Source organism: Astatotilapia calliptera, chromosome 1 (genome assembly GCF_900246225.1).
Source record: "Astatotilapia calliptera chromosome 1, fAstCal1.2, whole genome shotgun sequence".
Classification (NCBI taxonomy): Eukaryota; Metazoa; Chordata; class Actinopteri; order Cichliformes; family Cichlidae; genus Astatotilapia; species Astatotilapia calliptera.
Window position 1 is genome coordinate 23,214,346 of NC_039302.1, and position 23,280 is coordinate 23,237,625.

The 23,280-nt window shown below is 37.6% G+C and overlaps 1 protein-coding gene across 3 annotated transcripts in view; it reads right to left on the reverse strand.

The window, feature by feature from the left end:
• Positions 1 to 23,280, reverse strand: part of LOC113023905 (CUB and sushi domain-containing protein 1) — a 435,654-nt gene that overhangs the window by 172,873 nt on the left and 239,501 nt on the right. For all 3 annotated transcript variants that reach the window (XM_026170386.1, XM_026170376.1, XM_026170368.1), the window contains 4 exons: positions 18,452 to 18,564; positions 17,477 to 17,554; positions 8,661 to 8,742; positions 2,296 to 2,420 (listed from right to left, as the gene is read on the reverse strand). In XM_026170386.1, the coding sequence (XP_026026171.1) occupies positions 2,296 to 2,420; positions 8,661 to 8,742; positions 17,477 to 17,554; positions 18,452 to 18,564 (398 nt within the window). The remainder of the gene's footprint in view (positions 1 to 2,295; positions 2,421 to 8,660; positions 8,743 to 17,476; positions 17,555 to 18,451; positions 18,565 to 23,280) is intronic.

Genomic DNA, 23,280 nt, shown 5'->3' on the forward strand with positions numbered 1-23,280 from the left:
GACAGACATGTAGTCACAAATTACACATTCACACATGTGCACATAACCACACACATCTAAAGTTTAACACAATGTGACAGGGACCCTATAGTCTGTGTCTGAGCGCTGGGACTGTCTGCCCATCAAACACACACACAGCTCAAGGCAAATATTGCAGCAACTATCAGCTGTGTGACATTGTCCACTGGACACTAGCTGCAAGTGCAAGTGTGTTTGTAAGTGTATTTGCGCACACACTTGAGTGTCTCTGTTAGCTGTCTCCCTTTTTATTGTAAAATAATAAGTCCAACAGGATACTGTTGGTAAACATGCTGGCAGCAAGATCCCCTGCGTCATTGCGCCGCCACTCATACATTTATTTATTTAGTCACTCAGTCAGAAAGTGAATCATAATTTTTACACATTAACAAATAATAAAACATAATCCGAGCTAATATTATTTATGATATGTCCATAATAATATAGATTTAGCATCTGCAAATACCCCAAAACAACATAACTATTCAAAGCTTGTGAAAATCAAGAGACAATATCTTTATGTAAGATATGATTACAAATAGGGAATACACTGGATTATCGCTCAGCTGCCAATGTCAGTCGCTATGGAAGCTCTGGTAGTGATTGCTAGGAACAACTCGTTTTTTTCACGCTAAGCTGATTTAAGAGGTGTTATTTTGTTAACCTGACTTACAATTCCTGGCACCATTTTTATGGCTCTGACACACACAAACAAGATGAAGTGCCTATGCCTAATCCTACATGCAAAGTTAATATTGACTAACGGAAACAGCAATCAGTGCAACACCATACCATTTTAATTGCTGACAAAATTAGAGATCTGGAGACAGATTCAGAGGTATGGGACCAGGATTAACTATTGCGGCATGGCTTTAGAGGAGTATTATAAAAGATCTGCTTAAAGATCTCCTCGATTTCATCAACAATCTGACACTCTGAGGAACAAATAATTAGTGTGACCATAGCTGTGCCTGTGTGGCGTTATCCTAATAATGCTAACACATCACCGCCATGCAATTCCCGTGCAATTCCACTGTTATCCAAAAACTATTAAAAACACATTAGGATTACTGACTTCTGCTTTTGCTAATGATGAAAATGCAATCCTAGTTTCATTGCTACAGTGCCTGCAGTGGTGGTGCTGCTGATTAAAGACAGGTCATATTTTTGAATGCAGACCTCTGGGGCAATAATAGTTGGTAAAACTTGTTGATAATTTAACCTCTAGTTCACCCAAAGTGCACACAAAAGTGTCCTTGAACATATCACTGAATCTGAGGTAATCAGGCTCACACTTCCCCTGCACCTCCAGCTCTTTACATCACTCTCAGGTCCAAGGTTAATATTAAATATCATGTGATTTTTGAACACATTAGTCAGCATTAGAGCTTCTTGATTTTAACCCTCTAAGAAAATACAAAACTTGGGAAACTTGGCTGTTATTTCCCTCTTTAATCTCGTTGCTTCATTCACTTTCATTTATTAATTTGAAAAACGATTATGTATCCTCTATCTGAATAAAGTGTATTGTTGATATTAACTGATTAAAGTAAAATGAATGGTGTGAGCCTCTTTTAACAAGTTATGTTGCTGTTTTATTCCAGGTATATTTAAGCTTATTTTAAAGTAAAAACAGCCACACTTTTCAAAATGACCATAAACAAGTTTAACATAACAGCTGTGCTATGATTACAGCTATATTCACAAGTGAAACGATCCCTGTGGAAATGAGAAGCGAAACATCTCTTTTATTTGTCATCACACAGTGTTCAGCCTCCATTTAGGTGCTCACTTTTTGAATGGTACATATGGTTCATTTTGATCATTTTATCCCATTAGACACTTGCTTAAAAATTGGTATGAATTTTGGTGAAAATTTGTTTTTTAATGATATCAATATTTTGACCATAGGAAACCTAACCCTAATAGGACCTAACCCTAATCCAATCTAAATATTTGTGACACATCTGAAGACATTTCTTAAGGCATTCATTAACATACTGTTGTTTAAACGAGGTAGTAACTGTTAACAAATTATGCTTAAAAAGGGTTTAAGGGTTGCAAACAAATCTTTTATTAATCTAAATTACTGATTAAAAAATAATGATCAAATGGCAACACATAACCATTACCTTATTTAACAGATCCACTTTGTAAAACATATAACATATGAGCTGTTATTATAATGACGATGATAAGAGCTACTATGATTATATAAGCTATTTGTATGAAATAGCTACATGATTTGGTTTGAGTTGAATGGCAGGTGGGACTTACTTCTGCAGATGGGTCTGTGGTCACTCCAGGCTGCCAGTGTGTCAGTGACTCGTTGACAGGTGATACTTTTGGATCCCTGTAGTACGTAGCTGTCATCACAACTGAACTGGACGCTGGAGCCAACTCTATTTAAAGGGACACAAAATTAAAAACGCTTGTCAAAAAAAGTAAGAAGAGGTACTCTGAGTCCAGTTCTGACTGATACCCCAAAATCATTGTCAGTTAAAAGTGTAAAAACATGAGAAAAACGCCCTTAAATCACCAGAAAAATCGACTCTTTCAGTTCAAATGATGTACGAATGCTATTCATGGTATAGAAGATGAGGTGGCTGTTAGATCCTTGACAAATAGGGCATCATCATTCTAGATCAGTGGTCGGGCTCTGTAACTCCTCTCTTCCTGTAAGATGCTTTTGTAACTGTATTGTAACATGTTTTTCCTCTGTCATCTGCTCTCTTTTGCTTCTCTGTTCTCAGCTTGTCATGTCTTCTCTCTATCCTCTCTCATCATTTGTTCTGATGATTCTTGTTTTCGCATTTTCTCCAACACCCTGCTGTCTAACATGGGAGAGGGACATCGAGCCATCTAAGTGGAAATCTGCATGGTGTCTTGTCTGTAAAGCTTAATGTCTCCTCCCTGCTGACACACACCACAGTCTACCACCTGGCCAAACATTCACAACGTGGAGTTTTGGATGTTCATTGGCTCAGCCCTGTTGTTAAACACTGTAGAGTCGTACAGCCAGGCCAAATCTTTCTGTTTACTGTCTTTGTTACATTGAGTTAAGTCATTCACTTCTGCCACAGCTTTCACCAGTTTTGTGATGCTTTGATGGATATGACTTTTATCCTGACGCTCACTATTTACCTGGAAAAGAACTAAAATCTTCCTCTCATAGTTACATATTGTTTTTCTATTAAACAAAACATCCCAAACCTGCTAAGTGACAGCGATCTTGTACGTCCCCAGAAATTTAAAACCCCATTCTACAGTATGTTCTCCTATTAGCCCTGTTTCACTTCACCAAACCACAATTCAGTTCCACCTCATGTAGCTCAGTGCTTAATGATGATTAGATAAAAACACCAAAGACATCCTTGCCAACAAGCATGCACACACTTGCACATAAATGCTTAGACACACTCACACAGAAGGAGGTAATGCTATTTCACTAACTCAAACAACTCCATTAATGGCAAGAGAGTTAGTGAAGTCATACTATCTACCAGCAAAGAAGACCAGCAGGAATCAGAGATTAAAAGATGATTATCGTTTACATTTTTTGGCCTGAAAATAGTTTCAGAAAATGGTGAAAATTGAGCACGTTACATTTCACCTGCCACTGATGGTAAGTGGATGAGTCCCAGGGAGAGATCATAATTTTATAATAGCTCACTCCTGATTAAACGGAATAATTTGTCCCTTTGTACTGATTAGTGTAGGTGACTGACACCATTGAGTGAATAATTTAAAAATCCCCGTATCCACTGAGTCCTTGTTTACCGGCCAAGACTTGAAACTTTCCTTGCCAGTGTGTCCTAGAAGTGGGGCACGCAGTGCAAGCAAGCTCGGAGCTTGTCGCAGGGCTGCTGTGCAGTACAATCTAACGACATCTAAAAAGACTACATCAAATGCAGTCACACTGACAGGATGGATAGTGATTTTTTCTAGGATTTCTAGGTAAGTTGATCAACAACCCACAAGACCAAAGTGAAATTTTTGCAAATGTAAATCAGATTGGGATAAAAAAATGTCCAAACACAGCATATTTAGGCGGCTTGACCTAGACACTTGCATAGAAAGCCGCACCCCCATCATTGTCTCTGACGCATGGTTCAGGTCACAGCGAAATGTAAACTCTTATTAATATGTCAGGATCATTCACTTCAGAGCAGATTATTTTCAAGGACCTCTGCGAATTCTGTGTTTGTTATCAGACTAGAGAAACGTTTAATAATTGTGCACAGAGACCTTTAAAAGAAGTTTGCCAAACTCAAATGACACCCTTATGTCCTTTTTGCTCAAAGTGGTTTTTGTCTAACTACTCCAACATAAATGCCTCATCGATTGAGTGTTTATGCGATGGTTTTCCTGCAATAGATTCTCACATGTTCCCCTGACCAATGAGCTTCCCCCTCGTGTTACTCCGTTTGTTCATATAGTCAACAATAGGAAAAGTCAAGGTGGTTTTAAATGTTTCCTATTTCAAGAATCAGTCTGCTCATGGCAGCACTGTAGGTTTGGGAAATGACTTCATCTACATTTCATGCTTACATATGCCTTCAGACTGCAATAACTCTTACACTTATTTAGCTACACCTAAGCTAGCTAAAAGTTATTTCTCATCTATTTTAGATGCATCCTTTTTGTTATCTGTCAATCAATTCTTTACACTTCATTAAATATTAGTCTTGTTCAAAGCTGTTTTTTGCTAACATCATTCAACACATATCTGCCAAAAATGTCTGATACGTTGGTAAATGAGTGATTCTGCCTTGTCATTTCACGTTATCGAGCATAAATTCACAGGAAAATCGTTCCAGTGACAATAGAATATCTCAAATAAAAAACATTTTTAGAAACAAAATATTTATCTAGCCGTACATATCAGAGCTATTATTGTTCATTCAATACAAACATATTCTTTACTTCAAAGAAAAACTGAAGAATACTCCACATGTTTACTTCCCCTCCTTACCATTTGTTCTCTATTAGTCCGAGGAACATCTTCAGATCTCTGTCTCTCTCCTGCTCAACAGCCTAACATTTTCTGTATTTAGGGCCATCACTCTTCAGTGCTTTCAAGCTTTCTCCTGCCCACTGTTCTCTCAGTATACTCTCTTTGTTACATTTTGCAGTACTTTCCTGAATCTTCTCTGTGCTGTTACATTATTTACATAATTCCTGCATGCATTAAAGCAACACCTAAGAAGGATGGAAAATTAAAAGCCCAATAATTTTTTAGCAGTTTTGCAATTGTTTAGATTTGTATTTTTTATCCTACTTTACCCCTACTGTACTACTCCTTCATGCCTTTAAATACTCCGATTAGAATAGTCTAAAGCATAGCCTGTATTGTATGAAATAAACTTAATACAAAACTTGTGCAACTTTCTATATCTTGCACAAGACTGCTGTTACATGAAAATGTTTTTATAGGACAGAATGTAAGCTATGCCATATACAGTATTTTGCAATCATATAATTCCTTCATTAAAGCCATAAAGAAATAGTATAGTGGTCATAAAATAGGACAAAAAATTGTCTATTAGGTCAAAAAGGAACTGCAAAGTGTGTCAACATGTGTCCTAACTCTTGGAAAAACTCCAGTATAAATAATACTACAGAAGTAGCTAAACCAGCCTTTAATTGAGCTGAAACCAGGACTACATTTGAACAACAGAGTGAAATGAATGAGGTTTACATTATTTTCTTGAATAAAGGGGCAGCACATTATAAACTAGTGTGATACACATGTATCAAAGGATAGAGCTATGTGAGATATGTCTGTTACATTTCTTATATTCCTCAAATGAGAATATAAGGCCAATAGCAAGACATTGAAGAATATGCCTTATAATAACTGACTCATTAGGGTCATTAGGAAATAATAAGGCAGTCTTTCATTATGCTGTTAAATGTAGACGTGTTCATTAATTCACTTTTCTGTAAGGAGACTTGTTTGAATAACATAAGCTGCACTCATGAAATGAGAGAAGCTGAAAAGCCACAGCCATCGTGACATATGTGTGGCATTGCTGATTGCTGAACTTACTGTATTCAAATATAAAGACTGTACTATAAGCCTAAATGGGCGATTGTGGCTCAAAGAGTTGGCAGTTTGTCTTGTAACCGGAAGGCTGCCGGTTTGAGCCCCGGCTCGGACAGTCTCGGTCATTGTGTCCTTGGGCAAGACACTTCACCTACCGCCTACTGGTGATGGCCAGAGGGGCCGATGGCGCGATATGGCAGCCTCGCCTCTGTCAGTCTGCCCCAGGGCAGCTGTGGCTACAACTGTAGCTGCTTCCACCAGTGTGTGAATGTGAGAGTGAATGAATAGTGGAATTGTAAAGCGCTTTGAGGGCCCGAAAAGCGCTATATAAATCCAATCCATTATTATTATTATTATTATTATATCTGAGTAACAGCTGAATTTTATGTATTGTGTACATCAGACAAAGGAAATAAAGGTTCATTCAAAATGAGGATGATTTCTATGGCCTTCCTCTCACCTACAAAGCTGTTCCAAACACTGAAGGTTACCAGCTAATGACTGAGGTGAGGGTAAAGACACAGCTGCATGTTCAAAGAGCCTTAAAAAAAAGTTTAACTTTGCAAGCATTAGCATGAAATACTGGGAATTTCATGCTCCATCTTGCTTATGTATTTACAGATTTTACAAAAAGAATTGAAAACAAAGCTGAAAGAACATTTCAAAATATATATATGTGTGTGTGGAAACAATTCTAATACGTCTATATTCTATCCCTTCAAACACCTATGTCCATATGTTTTTGGATAATAGAGCAATTTTGTAGTTTTCCGCTACAAAAAAAAAAAAAAAAATTTAAAAAATGCGATCATTGACAGCCTGAAGTCCAAAACCCACGAACAACAACATATTCTGCATTTGAGATGCAATGCAATTTAGATATTCTGTTAGTCCTTTACTCCAGCCACCTTCAGTTTTGTCTTCAGAAACTAAAAATCACCTGTTGGTTTGAGATTAGGTCCCTGACTTGGCAATGAAAGAATATCCAATTTCTTTGCTTCAAGAAACTCTTGGGTTACTCTTGCAGTATGCTTTGGGTCATCATTCATGTGCACTATGAACACTGTCCAACCAGTTTCACAGTATGTGTCTGAATCTGAGCAGAGAGTATAGTCCAATACACTTCAGAATTCGTCCTGTTACTTCTATCAGCAGTCACGTCATCAATAAACACTAATGGCCAGATTCCACTGGCAGCCATAAAATGCCAAAAAACGGAACCATGTTTGATCGATAACGTTGTGTGCTTTGGATGATTTATTTCCTTCTCCACACTTTTATCTTGGTTTCTAAGTCTAATCTGCTATTCAGGTTCTTGATTGTTTGGACCTTGATGTAAACCGAAGGTGATGTGATTAAAAAATATTGACTGTAGACTTTGACACCCACCTCTTTGAAAGCGCTTTGACAGGGCTAAATGTTGTGAGAATGTTTTTCATACAACAGTTCAGCTGTAGAACAAGTTAACCTGGACTCTAATCAATACTTCAGAGAATTATGTCATTGCCCAAAAAGCTATCGGCCCAACTCGCTCTCGAGCTGAACTGCAGTAGGAATATTTGCTGCTAGAGCTGTTTGGTAGTTAGATTCCACAGGCAGAAAACTAATTCTGAATTGATTCTTCTGTCATAGCTTTAAAGTTGATACTGTTATGAACAGTCATGAATTGATTTCACATAAAAGAGGTGATTTAAGTACATGTCCCATACATTTAACATGCTACTTACATCTCTAACACAGAGAGTTCTTGGATTGCCCCCCTTTACTATTGTTTGTGTGTTTGCAAATTTAATGAGATGGGGACATCTGGATTACATCTGAATTTGCAGGATTACATTTTTTGCTAATAATTTGTTTTCCTGTAGGTGACACTTCTTGATGTAGGGGCGGCTGGTGAAGCAAACACTAAACAAAAAATCTGTTTGTACAATTTATTGTGTTTTTCCAAGTAGGTTTCAACCCAGTTACATATGGTGCTTTGCATCTAAAAAGCTCATGTTCTAACAACACATCCCCAATGGACATACATTATTTATAATGATGCATAAACCACAAAACACTTCAGTCTCTCGGAAAATGAAGAAGAACTAGATGTTCCTCACACAGTGATCAATTTTGTCAGCCAACTACAACACTATCGCTTGAAGTGAGAGAACAGTACAGAGGAGTCATCAAACCTAGTTAAAGAAGTTTTACTCTCCTTATGTATTGACCATTATCAAACGTGTATGTAGAATAGACAGGTTAAGGAAAAGCAGAGCATGGTAGGCAGAGCTCATTTAGGTTTTTTCATTAAAACTGAGAACTTAACTGGTTTACCACAAGTATTTTGTGGCCAACTGCCAATCTGTTCTGACTTATGAATTAAAATGCTTCAACAACTCAAACCAAGCAGAAAATAAACAAACACTGAGGAAACATTCCTGTACTCACATGTCAGCCAAATGATTTGATGGCTTGTGCCAGGTTAGCTAATGTAATGTATTGCAACAAAACACCTGGGACCTTTCTAGGTCAGTCTGATTTCTGCATGTGAGACAACAACATTTAGACTCAAGAGGTGAGTCTAAAAACAAAATACAGCTTCACTTACTGGAAAGTAGAGCCCATCCTCTTGCCGTTTTCGGGAACTCCAGGATCTGGACAAACATCACCAGCGAGACCACTTTGACCCACTGAAAGAAAGGAAAGAAAGATGGATGCAGTGTCTGGTTTCAGGATATTATTTTACACCCTATCATGGAAATTTAGCAGTTTTAGAGGGCTGCATGCATCTTTTTATGCCAACAGGAAACTTATTAAATTTGCCTTCATACCTCCTTTTGCAGTGAGATGAAAGTGGATTCTGAGTATTTTTCAATATGTGATTATAGTCCAACCACGATGTACAAACAAGATAACTCCAACTGTGAGAACTAACACCTAGCGGTTCTTGAGAATTTTAAAAAAGAGGCATGTGCTCACCTCTTCAAGTTGGAATTTAAAGTCCATCCTTACTTGAAAACCTTTTTTTTTGTGTGTTTTTATGTTCTGTGTTAAAAAATAATGCTGTAAAGCCTATGAAATGCAAATCTCAGCTATTCCTGGTTTTGAGGAAGGAATGAGGAAGACAGTTCCAAACAACAGTTTTCTTTCTTTCACTGAAAGACTTCTAATTTTAACTGATGGAATAAACAAAATTCTGGAAATGGACGAGCCTTTATCACTGTTTAGTTTTACACCTTTTATTTATTAAAAAGGAGATCACATAGACTTGCTTTAACTCAGCCAAAGCAGCCAAAAAACTATTTTACCAGACACTGAGGACTTTTCACATTTAACTTTTCAATTTGCATCAGCTCTATGCATTTCCTTAGATGTAAAAGCAGAAACTTGCCATAAGGAGTACTGCAATGTGATCCAGAGGCAGGGTTTTAACCTATGATGTAAGGCAGGTTTGCCTTCATATAAATTATTTTGTGTGCAGTTTAATAGACCTTTCATGGCTGACATTTTGACTTGTCATAGCAGAAAGGCACAGTAAAATATATTTTGTTAACAATAGCTCAGTTCTATCAAGTGTCCTAGTAAACCATGATTGGGAGCCAGCATGCTCAATACCAGGACTCAGACATAAAAGAAAAAACAGGCAGGGAATATAAAACCAACCGATGGCAAAATATCACAGAGTGCTTATTAAAGTCTTAATGCTTAACTGTTAAGAACTTCCCAGTGCTGTGTAATTTCTCCACTCTCCTTTTCATTATCGGGACCACCTTTCTTCCCTCGTGCAAGAATGATCTAAAACTCAGTGTTATGTGTGTAGGCAGATGACTTTCATCAAGGACTCGACCTTTTGGACCATTTATGTTTTCTGATGTTTTGTTTTCTGTTGGGTTTGTGAGAATTTCTTTTTTCAACCACAGTTACAGAATTAATAGTTAGTGAGCTATTTGGTTAGTTTTTGGTCCATATTGACATAATAGCATCACACAGTTGCTGCACATCCATGATGCCAACCATCCGTTCCACCACATCCCAAAGGTGCTCTACTGGGTTGAAATCTGGAGACTGTGAAGGTCATTTGAGTACAGTGAACTCACTGTCATGTTTAATAAAGCAGTTTGAGAAGATTTGAGCCTTGTGACACGGTGCCTGTTACCCTGCTGGAAGCAGCCATTTGATGATGGGCACACCAAAGGGATGGACATCGTCAGCTACAATGAACTTGATACTGATCAGGTAGGCTCAGTTTGTGCAAAGGGATCCAAAGTGTCCCAAGAAAATTCCCCCCACACAATCATATCACCACTAGCCTAAACAGTTAAGGGAATACAGGGTGGATCCATGCTTTTCACCAAATTCTGCTCGTACCATCAGAGAAAATTGTCACATGCCTAAATGCATAAGTTGCAATCTGATTGGCTTTCTCAACTATCTGCAGTAACAAAACAAAACAAAAACAAGATACATGACAAATTTTGTCCAGCTTGTATTTGCGATATTGAATTGGTTTCAGAGTTTGCTCAGAGTGGGAACATCTGCTGCATGGCTAAATCATAATGTAAATGTAAATGAGACCAGACAACATGAAAGAAACCAGTTTAGACCAGCTCTGTCTTAATGGAACTCTGGGGATGAATAATGACGGTGAGCAAAACACAAATAAAAAAGAGATAGGAAATAAGTAAAAGTGCGGGGAAATGAGAGCTCTAAACTGTGTAGTGCGAAGAAAAGCATGTGAGAATAATCTTGCAGGCTTATAAAATATTACCCAGAGAAAGTGAAATATCTGACCTCTGAACACTTCACCCTGTCTTTCTGCCCATCTTTTCCGGTATCTGTCTTACTTGCTTTTATTTCTCTTCCTGTTTTCTGTTTGTATCTGCTCCCGCTCACTCCTCCTTTCCACTTTTGCATTCTCAGCGTGCTCCCTCGGCTTTTTCCCCCCCTCTCACATTAGCTGCAGTTTACAAAGGGATGCCAAAGTTTTGTGCATCCTAGCATAAAAGATGGATGAATGATTTGCTGCATTTGTGTGATTGTGTTTTGTGCGCGATGAGAGGTTGTGAGTGTATAGACTGTTTGTGTGCGATATGATGCAAACAGAACAAGCTGTCTTATTGCTCTGCCGTGGTTTTGATGTTCCGTCCAAAAAAAAAATCACCACACAGACACACTCTAAAACGCACTTTCTCTTTCATGATCGCTCACTGCTTTCTCTCTCACTCGTGTTCAAATGGTTTTCATTGGCAAAAAATGAAAAGGTTCATACGGCGGAAACAAATCCAGCTCATGCAAACAACATGAGATTGTTGTAGGAAAAAAAAGGACAAATATCACTGCTGGGCCGATATCAAAAATCCTCACGCTGACTTAATCCAATTTGCACTTAAAAGATCATTCAGCATTTAAACATAACCTTATGACGCACAGTGTAATTTACATATTATCAGTCTCCTCAGCAAACCTTTCATGTATAAAAGTCAACTTTTTATTTAGTATTTCAATAAATAAACTCAATTCAATTAAAAACAACAACAACGAAAAAGGATTTGTTTGCTCATTGGTGCCTGTATACGTTTAGTATTCCTTTACCTCAGTAACTTTCCGCCATTTGAGCCAAAATAAGACACAAGTTACTATTAGTTAATTTTTAGCAGCTGTGGTTACAAGTTACAAGCAAACACTCCAAACCAATCGATTGATACGTTAACAAAGATAACAGTGTTCAGGTTTGATTGACGCTGTCAGGGTTTTTTTTTTTAATTTAACTGAATATAAACGATTGATCTGGTAGTTTGATGGGTGTTACTGATGTTTTGTACAATTCACTCACTTATTTGAAGAAAGGATATTCCAGCACAACACCAGCACAGCTTGATTTATTAAACTGACTTCAATGCAACTGTTGCTTAAACTTAAAAGGAGTGATCATTGATAGTAAAATCAGTATAGCCATGAGTATTTTTACACAAAATATATAGTGAGATCAGTATTTCAACACTTTGAATTAATCTTCTATTGATTAATTCAACTTTGGGCTGTGTTTGTTTTTTGCTTTTTTATAACACTGAACCAATATGACAACAAACTTCACTGTCACATCGCCAATGCTAAAAAGCCTGTAACAGCAGGTGCTGCAATAGTACATTGTACAGAAAATGTAATTTCTCTATGAAAAAAAGGGCCCACCTCCCAGCCCGAAGATTACTGAGGAACCAAAGTGGTTGAACAAACATGAATCTTCCAGGAGTTACAGAACATTTGCTCTGTTGTTATTGTAGTTGCTGTTTATTTATTTAATTTTAGAGTCAGCACGAAACCATTAGCTTTAGTCATTGTGTATGCAACAAGCATAAAGAGATTATGCAGCTACTGCCATCACCACTATACATCACAGCAGCCAGACTGGAGGTGACACCATTTTTTAAAGACAAGAGTGAATCATGAGTCATTAGTTCTGGACATCATAAACTCTAGAACAGACTCATGCAAATGAAATTTTATGGAAAGCCCCCAAAACAATCCATTAAATTTAAATCAATAAAACTGGAGTCTTAAATTTAGGATTACGTGTTGTATTTTTTAACTGTAGAAAACAATAATGTGTACAAACCGGTGGTCTTTGAGTTTGAACGTTACTGACAACACTTTTAAAAACTTTAAAGTTTCGCAAAGTCTTAAAAATAAGCATGAAAGGGACGCAGGGAAGTTGAATACTTTTTTACAGACTTACAGAGCAATCCAAAGAAACAAATAAACACATTCGAAGTGAGAATGCAAAGCAACGAAGCATAGATGTTTAGTTATTAACAAGTAAAAGACAAGAATACAAAAGAAACAGGGCCATAAAGAGAAAAGCAGGAGCAGTGAGAGTGTTAGAGCGTATGCTGGTGTGTGTGTGTGTGCGATCAGCTGATGTGTTTCAGCTAAGAGCTTTTGAGGTGCACTTCAGATGCCTGCAGGATGACGGGAGAAATGTGTGAAGTGTCTATTGTTGATATACTCTCTTGCGCTGCCCTCTTCTTGTTGCCTCTTATCCAATCTGCCCTCTTTTTCTCCTCCACCTTCTCATGTTCACAGGTCAATCAACCCAAGAGCTAAAGTCTACAGCCCTCCGGCCCCACGCTATTACGTTGAGTTCATCAAATTCTCGCATATAAGACGTACAGTATGAGAGTGAACAAACCCATAATTACATAATATTTTTGAAAGCGTGCCTGTGACGTTTCCTCCAAACTATTTAGCTGTGGTGTTACGCTATCTGACAAAGTTACATTTTAAGTGGTTGTGTTTCTTTCTTTCGAGTAGTCTGTGGCCCAGCACCATATTGCCCGACAAGCCTAAAGAAAACACTGATTATAAATTACGCTTCCACAATGATCATTCATTACAGTTGTACGTCATTGTCTTGGGAGTAACGCTCCTTAATCACAATCTTTCAGCCTCTCTATAATTATGACACATCCTCAGCAGTAAGCTAATGTTACTGCTGAGAGAGGGCGACTCCGCCATGGGTTGGTCTCAGCGAAATTATTTCGGGTTGCTTTACATACCACTCTGAGTTTGTAGCTGTGTATTTTAATGATCTCATCCTTTAGATTGTGTAAGATTTTTATCAATAGCATGTATGAAAATTATTCATAAACCGACCGTCTGTGAACCTATTTAAATCTGTACTTGTGCGTGTATTAGAATGTGCTTTAATATAAGCTTGAGGCTGTTACAGACAGTCTTTTAGATTATGATTCATAAGCACTCCACTCTCTAGACAGGTAAAACTCATTACCATCAGTCTGGTTCTTTGTAATGATTACATATTGCATAAAGACTGCAGATTCTTCACCACAGAGCTATAATATTACCACTGGGAGTCATTTAGTCTACAGAAGTGTTGTTCAAAGACTAGTTGAGGACCAAACGTGGACCTTGGATTTCCTTTTGTAAAATATTTTAATGGCCCTGGTTGCCAACCTGATGGTCTACACTGGGATAACCTTGCTCAGCCAATGTGAACCCACATCTACTCAGCTTTGGTCCCCATGACAAGCATGTGAGCACGTTTTCAATGAACATGGGCCCAAGGTGAGGTAAATTTCTAATTTATTTCCAGAGCTGCAGAGGCTAAAGGGCTCCCTGGACTACACAGTTAACAGTAATTATCATCACTATGCTTTGGCTCCACATAATGATTATGGATAACGAAGCTAATGTGCTTAAGTGCAATAACAATTTTACAAGTGGGATAGTTACTTTTGAATCTTTCAGCATATATAAACCACTGGTGATTACAGTTATTTTACAACATACAGAGAATTTCTCTCCTGCAAAACCAATTTAAAAGGTCAACTTATTTTTTTCTCCAGCAGAGTTTTACTGAGTCTATTTCTTGGGGTAATACATACAAAACATAACACTATATGTCACCATGCATTATAAAAGATTTACATTTGGAAAGAAATTTACCTCATAACAAGATATTATGTTTGCCAGCTTCTTGTAACAAGTACCAACCATTACTTTCTGACTTCAGATATTCTTTATATGGAAACAACTTTGGTTATGGTCATGTGTGAGTCTGGACGGTGTGTGTGTACTTTAGTAAATCTAAGTAAAGGTATGTTCTTTACCCAGCGTCATATCATTGAAGACTATAATAAACTGACGTGCCCCAGGAACTCCTTATATAATCATGCACACACTCAAATACGCAGAGTGCAGACCAGTTTAAATATTAATTGCAGCAACACATGGAGAAGCACAAAAGCACATGAGAATTTCCCTTCACACGTGCACATACGTTCACACAAAAAGCGCCACACTAATGTTAATTGCGGCAGTGCATGCTTGGCTGAGCGTGTAAATCGGCAGAATTATTGATGAGGATTCTATTATGAAGTTAAACGCTAAGGGATGGATGAGGTATGAGGCTGGGCTTCTGTGATAATTAAAAGCCCGTGTCACAGAATCGGAATGCTGTTTACGGGGCATCTCCAAGCTGCCAAGACATATGTCTGCCATCAGAGACTGTAGAGATATTTGTCTTATTTACGGCTAAATTTATTGTTTTGCTTCCTTGTGGTCAATATAGTGTTTAACTTTATTTGGTTTCCCATTAGCTGCCACTGAGGTGAAAACTATTTCTCCTTAGGTCCACATAAAAGCAGAAGACTTCCACAGATTATCCCCTTGCTTTCCTAAATAACAAGTGATCTATTCTAATCACTGCATGTCTAATAGTTAGCAGAGACAGTTCTTTTGGGTTTGAGATATCACAAAGCTGAATCGGAGTAAATACTTAATGGTTAAACGCAGCCTCTAGAGAGAAATCTTTTAAACTCTACAACAATTACACATTACTTGCCAGCATTCGAACAAATCATTGGCGTATTAGTAATAAATCATCTTGAAAGTTCCACTGACAAAGCTTTGGGCTTATTTTTTTTTTGTCAGAGAACTGGCTGCTTTTATATTTCAAAGAAAAAAACACACCAGTTGTGTTTCATCTCAAAAGGAGACATTTTTTTCTGGCAGGATGCTGCAAACTGGTGCACTGAACAACAAAAATTAAGGTTATTTAAAACTGCACAAATCTACAGTCACTGCTTTGGACTTTTAAGAACAGTATTACTTTGCAGTTCCACCATACGTTCTTAAATATTCTTCCAAGCTATGCCTGGTTGTCCTTTAAACTATTTTAAATGAAACCAGGATTTTATTATTCATGTTTAAAACAGAAAAACTCTGAGGTTGGATAAATACAGTACCTCATGGGCAACAGCAAAAACAGTGATTTTTTTTTTTTACTTAAAATAAACATTTTTATCCAGTAAGTCATTCTGGGCTCTGATCTTATTGGGTTTTTTATGTTTTTCTTGGCTTATCTAGCTGCTAGCCTTGCCTTATGGATATATTTATATTCAAGTAGAAAGTCTGGCTTTCATTGTAGCTTTCACCAAAATAAATCCCACTCAGATGATATACAGTGTACTATATGCAAATAATGTGCAGACTATTTGCACTGCAATATGGGAAAATAGTCAAGTGGGGAGCTTAGCAAAAGAAAAAGGGGGCAGAACAGAAATTAAAGAAGCACTTCAGAATGTTTGGTCTTTGCCCTCCTGCTCTGTGAGACGCTTCACTTTCTTTACTGACTTAGAATCTAACAGACAGGCTGTTTCTAGTCTGTGCAATAATGATTTCAGTGTCTCTTTCTGGATTCTTGGCTGCACCTCCAGGGGCCATGAATAAGACACAGTGGGAACACTTCCAGTGTTGGCCGAGCAACACCAACGCTTTATTGTGCCCACTTTTGGAAATTTATGTAGTTTAAAAAAGTTAAATGGGTAAAGAGTGCCACTGGAAGCAAGAGTGGCAGTCAGCAGGAAGTAAATCACTGTGCTACACTGAAGTTTGCTCTTCCTGACACCTTACTAAAAACGTATAAATAATCAGAAAGCACACACAAAATACTGGTGCGATACTGGTGTGGGAATCTAACACAAGGATATGGGTGCTAAGCAACAAAACATATTTGGTTATAATCTTTCACATCAAGTAAAGACTCATGAAAAGTACAAATGATGAAAAAATAGTTTTTGTAGCAGCAGTTTTTTCCTTACTTTTACAATACCACAGACTTAATTGTTCTCTGTTGTGTAACTGTCTCTTATTTTTGCATATACTCCCCTTGTTTTGTATATATTTCTCCTGTTTGTTATTTCCTGCTGTTTACACTTTATATATGTCATTCTGGCACAGTTTGGTCGCAGCTTTGTTGTACATGTACAATGACAATAAAGAGCTATTCTATTCTGATCTATTCTATTCGCTGGCTCTCTGGAGGGTCTGATCTCTAGTTTAGGAACTAGCAGACTAAACCTGTCAGACTTAGACAATGCTACTTTTGCATTAATGTATCACTAATAAATATGTAATAGATGGGAACTAATGGAAACTATAATACTATATAGTCAAATTAAATCAATCCACTGTTTTTTATTTAGATATATTTAAAACTTGTGTTTTTATTTATTTGTTTATTTTTGCTTCTAATATTCTGATACTAGTACTCAAAAAAGTACTAAGAAAGGATTAAGTAACCTGCTACAAGAAACAGAAAGAAAAGGAGAGCATGATACCAATTCCTGTCTCCTAGTAAGTCGACCTCATTGAAAAATAGATGAAATCACTTCTCCTGCCACATCAAAGATGGATGCATCCCCTGTGTCCTTGCATATATACAACATTTCTGTGTGTGTGTGTGTGTGTGTGTGTGTGTGTGTGTGTGTGTGTGTGTGTGTGTGTGTGTGTGTGTGTGTGTGTTTAAATATGTTTGACCAAATGTGTAATGCAATGCCATCTAAACAACGTGGTCACAGCATCTGCATCAGCACACAAAACCACGGCAGATTGTAGGGTACTTACAGACAGCGTTTTTGTGACTGGAGTCTTTGCTGGGCATCATTTTTACCCCTCTAGACTTCAGCTCGATTGCTTTCTTCACTGTGGGAAGGAAATTAGCAGTTATTCATTTAATTATACATCACATTTTTTAAAGATTTAATTGTTTGTCTTTTTTGCATAACACTAATTATTTTAGGGGGTTGCCATTTGGTGCACCTATGCGTGCAATCCAAGAAATGCTTCTCACCCCCTTGCACTTACAAATCCACAACAAATTTATAATTAGAACAGGAAACAGCAAAAGAAACTGAAGGAAACAGAAAAGTGAGGACAAAGGGGAAAAGGGGGGCAGCAAAAGAGATGAGCAGCATTAAAATTTATTCAATCTATTTTATCCTAAGTGGCAGCACTGCCGAGAATAACAGGAAAATCTGTGCTACAACTAAACTGCATTCCACTGAGAAACAGAGATGGCATAAAAAGCACATCTCTCTCCCGATCCCTCTCGCTCACGCAGACACACACAGGCACAGGAAATAGTAGACGCACCAATGACTTGAGAAAAGAAAAATAGCTGAGGAAGACAGAGACAGCGACAAAACAGATGAAGACAAGTCAGGAAGCAAGATATGCAGGAAGACAGACCAGTCTTGGATCACTGTGCTTTGTGTTGAGAGCAGCCAATTAAATCTGATCCATCATATGGAAACTGAAATTCACCTTAATATACTCATTAAGCGACATAACTGATCAGTCAGGCAGGAAAATCCCATCTAGTCCAATGAGTTGATTTAAAGCACTTTTTATAATAATAATAATAATAATAACAACAACAACTAATGTAACTAATGTGTGGGATCGTTTGTAAATGTGTTCGAAACAGCATAATTTTCAAACACACAGTGATGCATACACACACTACATACAAGTAATTATAAGTATAACACAGTGGTAAAAACTACAGAGACATAAAAGGTGTGTCTGAAAGAGTAATACCTTGATACTGAGCACTGAATCCTTTTCTTCTGTGATTGCTGTCGGAGGTGAAATGTATCCGAACCCAGTTCTTATTTGAAATCACTGGCGAAGGCAGAGTTGTACCAGTCAGCCTGGAAGTAAGCAAACAAGAACTTTATTAAGAACAAAACATAAACTGAACATGATTGATGCAGACAAATACCAAACCTAAGACGTAAGGATATTCTAATATTCATAGCGCTGTGCTCCTTACTGTGTCGTACGACGCTGTGGACAGTACAGCACAACATCACAAGGCAGTCATTTGAAACACAGAGTCCATCTACAGTGAATTTTGCTTTATTTTGTCGATGTGAAATATATTTCTACTTTTCTCTAGTGGCAAGTATAGCAACATGCTGAATATTAGATAGAGGTTTACACCCTCCTTCAGAGATAAATTATGTTTATCACAACAGTCTGTTATAGCAAGAGCAAGAAAAAAATGCACAATGTAGTTGTTGGAAGAAAGTGCTGATCTCTAATTACAAATTACCAGCATGATCAGCTACTGTGAAAAATGTAGCAAAATGCCTATTGACAAACAACTGTAAATATGTAAGATATGCAAGGCAGAGCACAGAGGTGCAGAAAAACTACTGGATCTATGTTTCATGTGAAAATATGAAAATGTGCCAGTGTAGAGAGAAGTTTCTAGTGAGTTCAAGGTATAATTTTTGAGTCCCTTTGATTTGTCCTCCATGGTACAAAGGCTGGCTATAATTTAAAGAGGTTTTTGCAAAAAGGCAATTTGTTCCACTGGTTTGGAAATGCAGATGTGGGAAGTGAATGATATTATCCATTCCCATTATGATCAACCCTCACCAAAAGCATAATGTGTGCACTTGTACTGGTCACAGTCCTACTTCAGTGTCTAAGTGGTTTCCATTGAGGGAAGTCCTTGCTGAAAAAAAAAATACATTTGCAAAAAAAAACAAAAAAGCTGTAAAATTTGTTATAAAAATTCATCAGCAAAAAAAATAAGAAAAAGCAACTTTGTTAACTGAAAAACAAGACTTATCTATTTTGTAAAGTTGACTGAATTAGGATATAATGCTTAGTGACTTTGAAAAAAAAGTCCTGATTTCATAAGAGCTGGGCTAGAAACTATCTGAGTTTCACACACAATCACAATAAACACCAAACCCTACAGGGGAAAGTTAAGTAAAAGAGGGGGCTGTTGATAGTAAAGCAGAAGAAAAAAGAAATAACTTCACACATTTTTTAACCATCCCTACTAAGAGGATAAGTCAGTACCCTATGGTAAGTCTTACATCAGATTTAGCTTCTGTTACTTTTCTTTACCAACGGCAACCAACACGGCGTTAAGAAGAATAAAACAAAAAGTACGGAAAAAACGATGCACACAGAGAAGCGAGGAAATGATGTAGGAGATGCTGCCTGGAAGCTCATGTTCTATCAACCTCTCTAGAGCAACAAGCGCCACACTTACTGCCCTTTAATAATGCCGCAGTTACACTGAGTAGACTAGAGAGAGCAAGTTACAAATACTCATGAAGAAAACGAGGTAATAAACTATAAAAAATTAAAAAGAAAAATGTAATTAGAGAGCTTCTTAGAGAACCTCATTGATTTGATTCTTTGATTAGATTTGATACTGTCAATAAAGCTGGGTTATCAACTAAAAAATCTGAGGGAAAAAAAGAAGAAAATCTGTAAGAGGATAAAAAAAACCCCTGCTAATGTATCTACCCCGAGGCGATATAACACTATAGTACACACAGTGAAAAGCTCCAGTACTGTAGTGTGATGTGTCATCTCTCAGAGAGTCAACTAGCAGTCTTTATCAGTGAGAGCATTTAAATATAAATGTCTTGTCGTGTGGCACATTAACACAAAAAATATAGTGCATGATATGAAAACTAGACTAAAAAGGATGGGGCTCCCTACAAACATCAACAAAGGATATATAGGCTTGTTATTGCAGTATTTATTTTGTGTTTCAAAACTTCAGCGAACCTTTACAATGATTTCAAGAGAATGTGCAATTTTATCTCAGCCTAGCCTGGCAGAAGATGTTCTCAGACAACCTGTCTGATGTAAAAAAAAAGAAAAAGAAAAAAGGAAAGGTCTATATGATGAAACAGCTTATAGTTACATAAGGATACAGTGCTAGACTGTGCTGTTTTCTCTTTGACTAAAGTCAGATTCAATCAAAAACTTACCACAGAGGAACATTTTTTATACAAAGTTCACTAAAGAGAAAGTAAGCAATGCTCCATTATGGCTGTACTTATATATATTACTAATACATTATATATGAGTACATTATATCACTCTATTAATGTATAATATCAATCTCTCTATATATATATGTGTGCTTTCCTAACTATCTTAAACAGAGGAAAGAAACATGAAGCAACATTTACATTTTATCCAGTTTTTATAGCTAAGTGCTAGAGTGCTATATTAAGTTATGTTATTTTGTTACTAATGCACCGCTGCATAAGAAGCAAAGGTGGAAAGTAACAAAGCACAACTAAAATACTCAACACTCAAATAAATATATACTTAGAGTAAAGTAATACATACTCAAGTAAAGTACAGATACCTGCATTTTCAGGTGATTGCACTTTACCGTGAGTTACTGTTGCCGCCCTGTAAACTCGAAGCATTCTGGCCATTCTCCTCTGACCTCTGGCATCAACAAGCATTTTCACCGGGAGAATTGCCACTCACCGGATATTTTCTCCTTTTCAGACTATTATCTGTTACCCCTAGAAACGGTTGTGTGGGAAAATCCCAGCAGATCAGCAGTTTCTGAAATGCTCACGCCAGCCCGACTGGAACCAAGAACCATACAATGTTTGAAGTCATTCAAATGACCTTTCTTTCTGATTCTCATGATTGGGTTAGATACATGATATGGACAAATGCACCAGACCAGCTACACACTACAGGAGTTGCTTGGCCTGTGAAAACCATTGCTTCCAGTGCACAGTTTTCTTTGCAGATGTTAATACCAGAGGAAGTGTGGAACTCTGGAAAGCAGTTACTGAATCAGCTGCACTGAGATGACTTTCCTGTCCCCATGCCCATATGTGGTCTGCCACAAGTGAGCTCTTTAGAAGGACCAATGATTTCATGGCTAGGTGCTTTATATTATACCCCTATGGCAATAGACCTGAGAAGACCTGAATTCAAAGATTAAGAGGTGTGGTCCAATGCGTTAGTACATTAATAACCAGCTGAAGTGCATTTATGTGTGTGTCGACATTTTAGAAAAGTAAGTATTCTGAATAAGCCTTGAAGACCTAAAAGTTGTAATTAAAAGGTTCTCATGCACTCCAGATATTATAGGGCTTAAACGATTACAATCTTGTTTATATACAGAGTTTAATTTAATACAGGGTAGTAAATTCTTATATGTCTCGAAAATAAAGAGAGGTGGGGGAAATGTTAAGAAGAGAAAGAAAAAAATGCATGATATGCTGCCTCTCTTCCATTATTCATGCGTACTGGCGTCCTGCCTGACACTGGAGTGAGAGTGAGACAAGGGGTCAGAGAGGAGACAGAACAAGGGATGTGGGAGATGAGAGTGAACTAAAAAGAAAGGTAGAAAAGGAGGAGAAGCAAATGAAAAGAGAGATTCCCTTAATCTTTCAAAAACAAGCATGCTTGACAAAAAAGGAAACAGGAGAAGAAGAGAGGAGAGACGTGAAGGATAGGTGGAACAGGAGGTTTTTCCACAGAAGAATAAACGCAAGTGAAAGAGAGCTTAAAAGAAAGACACGAGCAAAGAAGAAATAATCGGAAGGAAAAACACTGAAGAGGAGGTGAGAGCGAGAAAGTCACTTAAATGAACAGGAAGAGAAGGATTAGACTAGTCGCTTTGAGAGGTCAAAGTGATAAAGGGAGAGAGAAAGAGTCAAGCCTAAATGAGGTTGGGCAATACTAATACGAGATTGCAAAGAATGGAGATGAATGAGAAAGAAAGTGATGCTGGAAAGGAAAATGAGAGGAGGGATGGAAAGAGCAAAAATATATAAAAAATAGAATCACATAAAGAATTAAGCTGTGAGGATAAAACAAAGATGAACATGTCAGGGAAGAGAGAGAGAGGAATGTTTACAAAACTCAAGAAATATGAAATATGAAAACACTGGAGAGGGGAAAAGAGAAAAGGAGATGTTTGACAGGCCAGGGGGGGGGAGAAGGGAACAGAAGACGTGAGGCCAAGTCATGCAGCAGAGAGGAGATGGACAAGTAAACCAAGACCAGCAGAGAGCTATTTGTGGGAATATTCTAGCACTTTTCTATTGTTAGGGCAACTAGCCTTTTTGTGATACGAAGATAAACACAGACGCACAACTTTATACTACTGGGGCACCAATGTTTTGGCACCTACTCTTCTGACTGGCTGCTTGAATTGCTGCAAATACATATTTTTAACCTTACTGCATTGTTGCACTTACTGCAAATCCCTGTGGATGTGTGCATCTGTAAAATGGCAAAAAGCCACAGTAAAAATAAATTATTGTATACAGGTCACAAGTGTAAAGCACATCATCCACAACAGATAGCTGTTTATTCCCACTCCTTAGTGCAAAACCTGGCTACAATGCTACTTTAAATGTCACACTCACCCTTTTTACACTGATACACACAGAGACACACACCGGCAGTCCCACAGACAGTAAACATAATTTAAAATGTAAATGTAATAACAGGACAAGTGATGTGTCACAAAGTGGAGAAAAAGAGAGTAAGAGGAGGACTGGCAGTTGCACGAAGGGGAACGAGGGAGAAGCAGCGGGAAAGGATCAGAAAGCAGGAGATCTAAACGG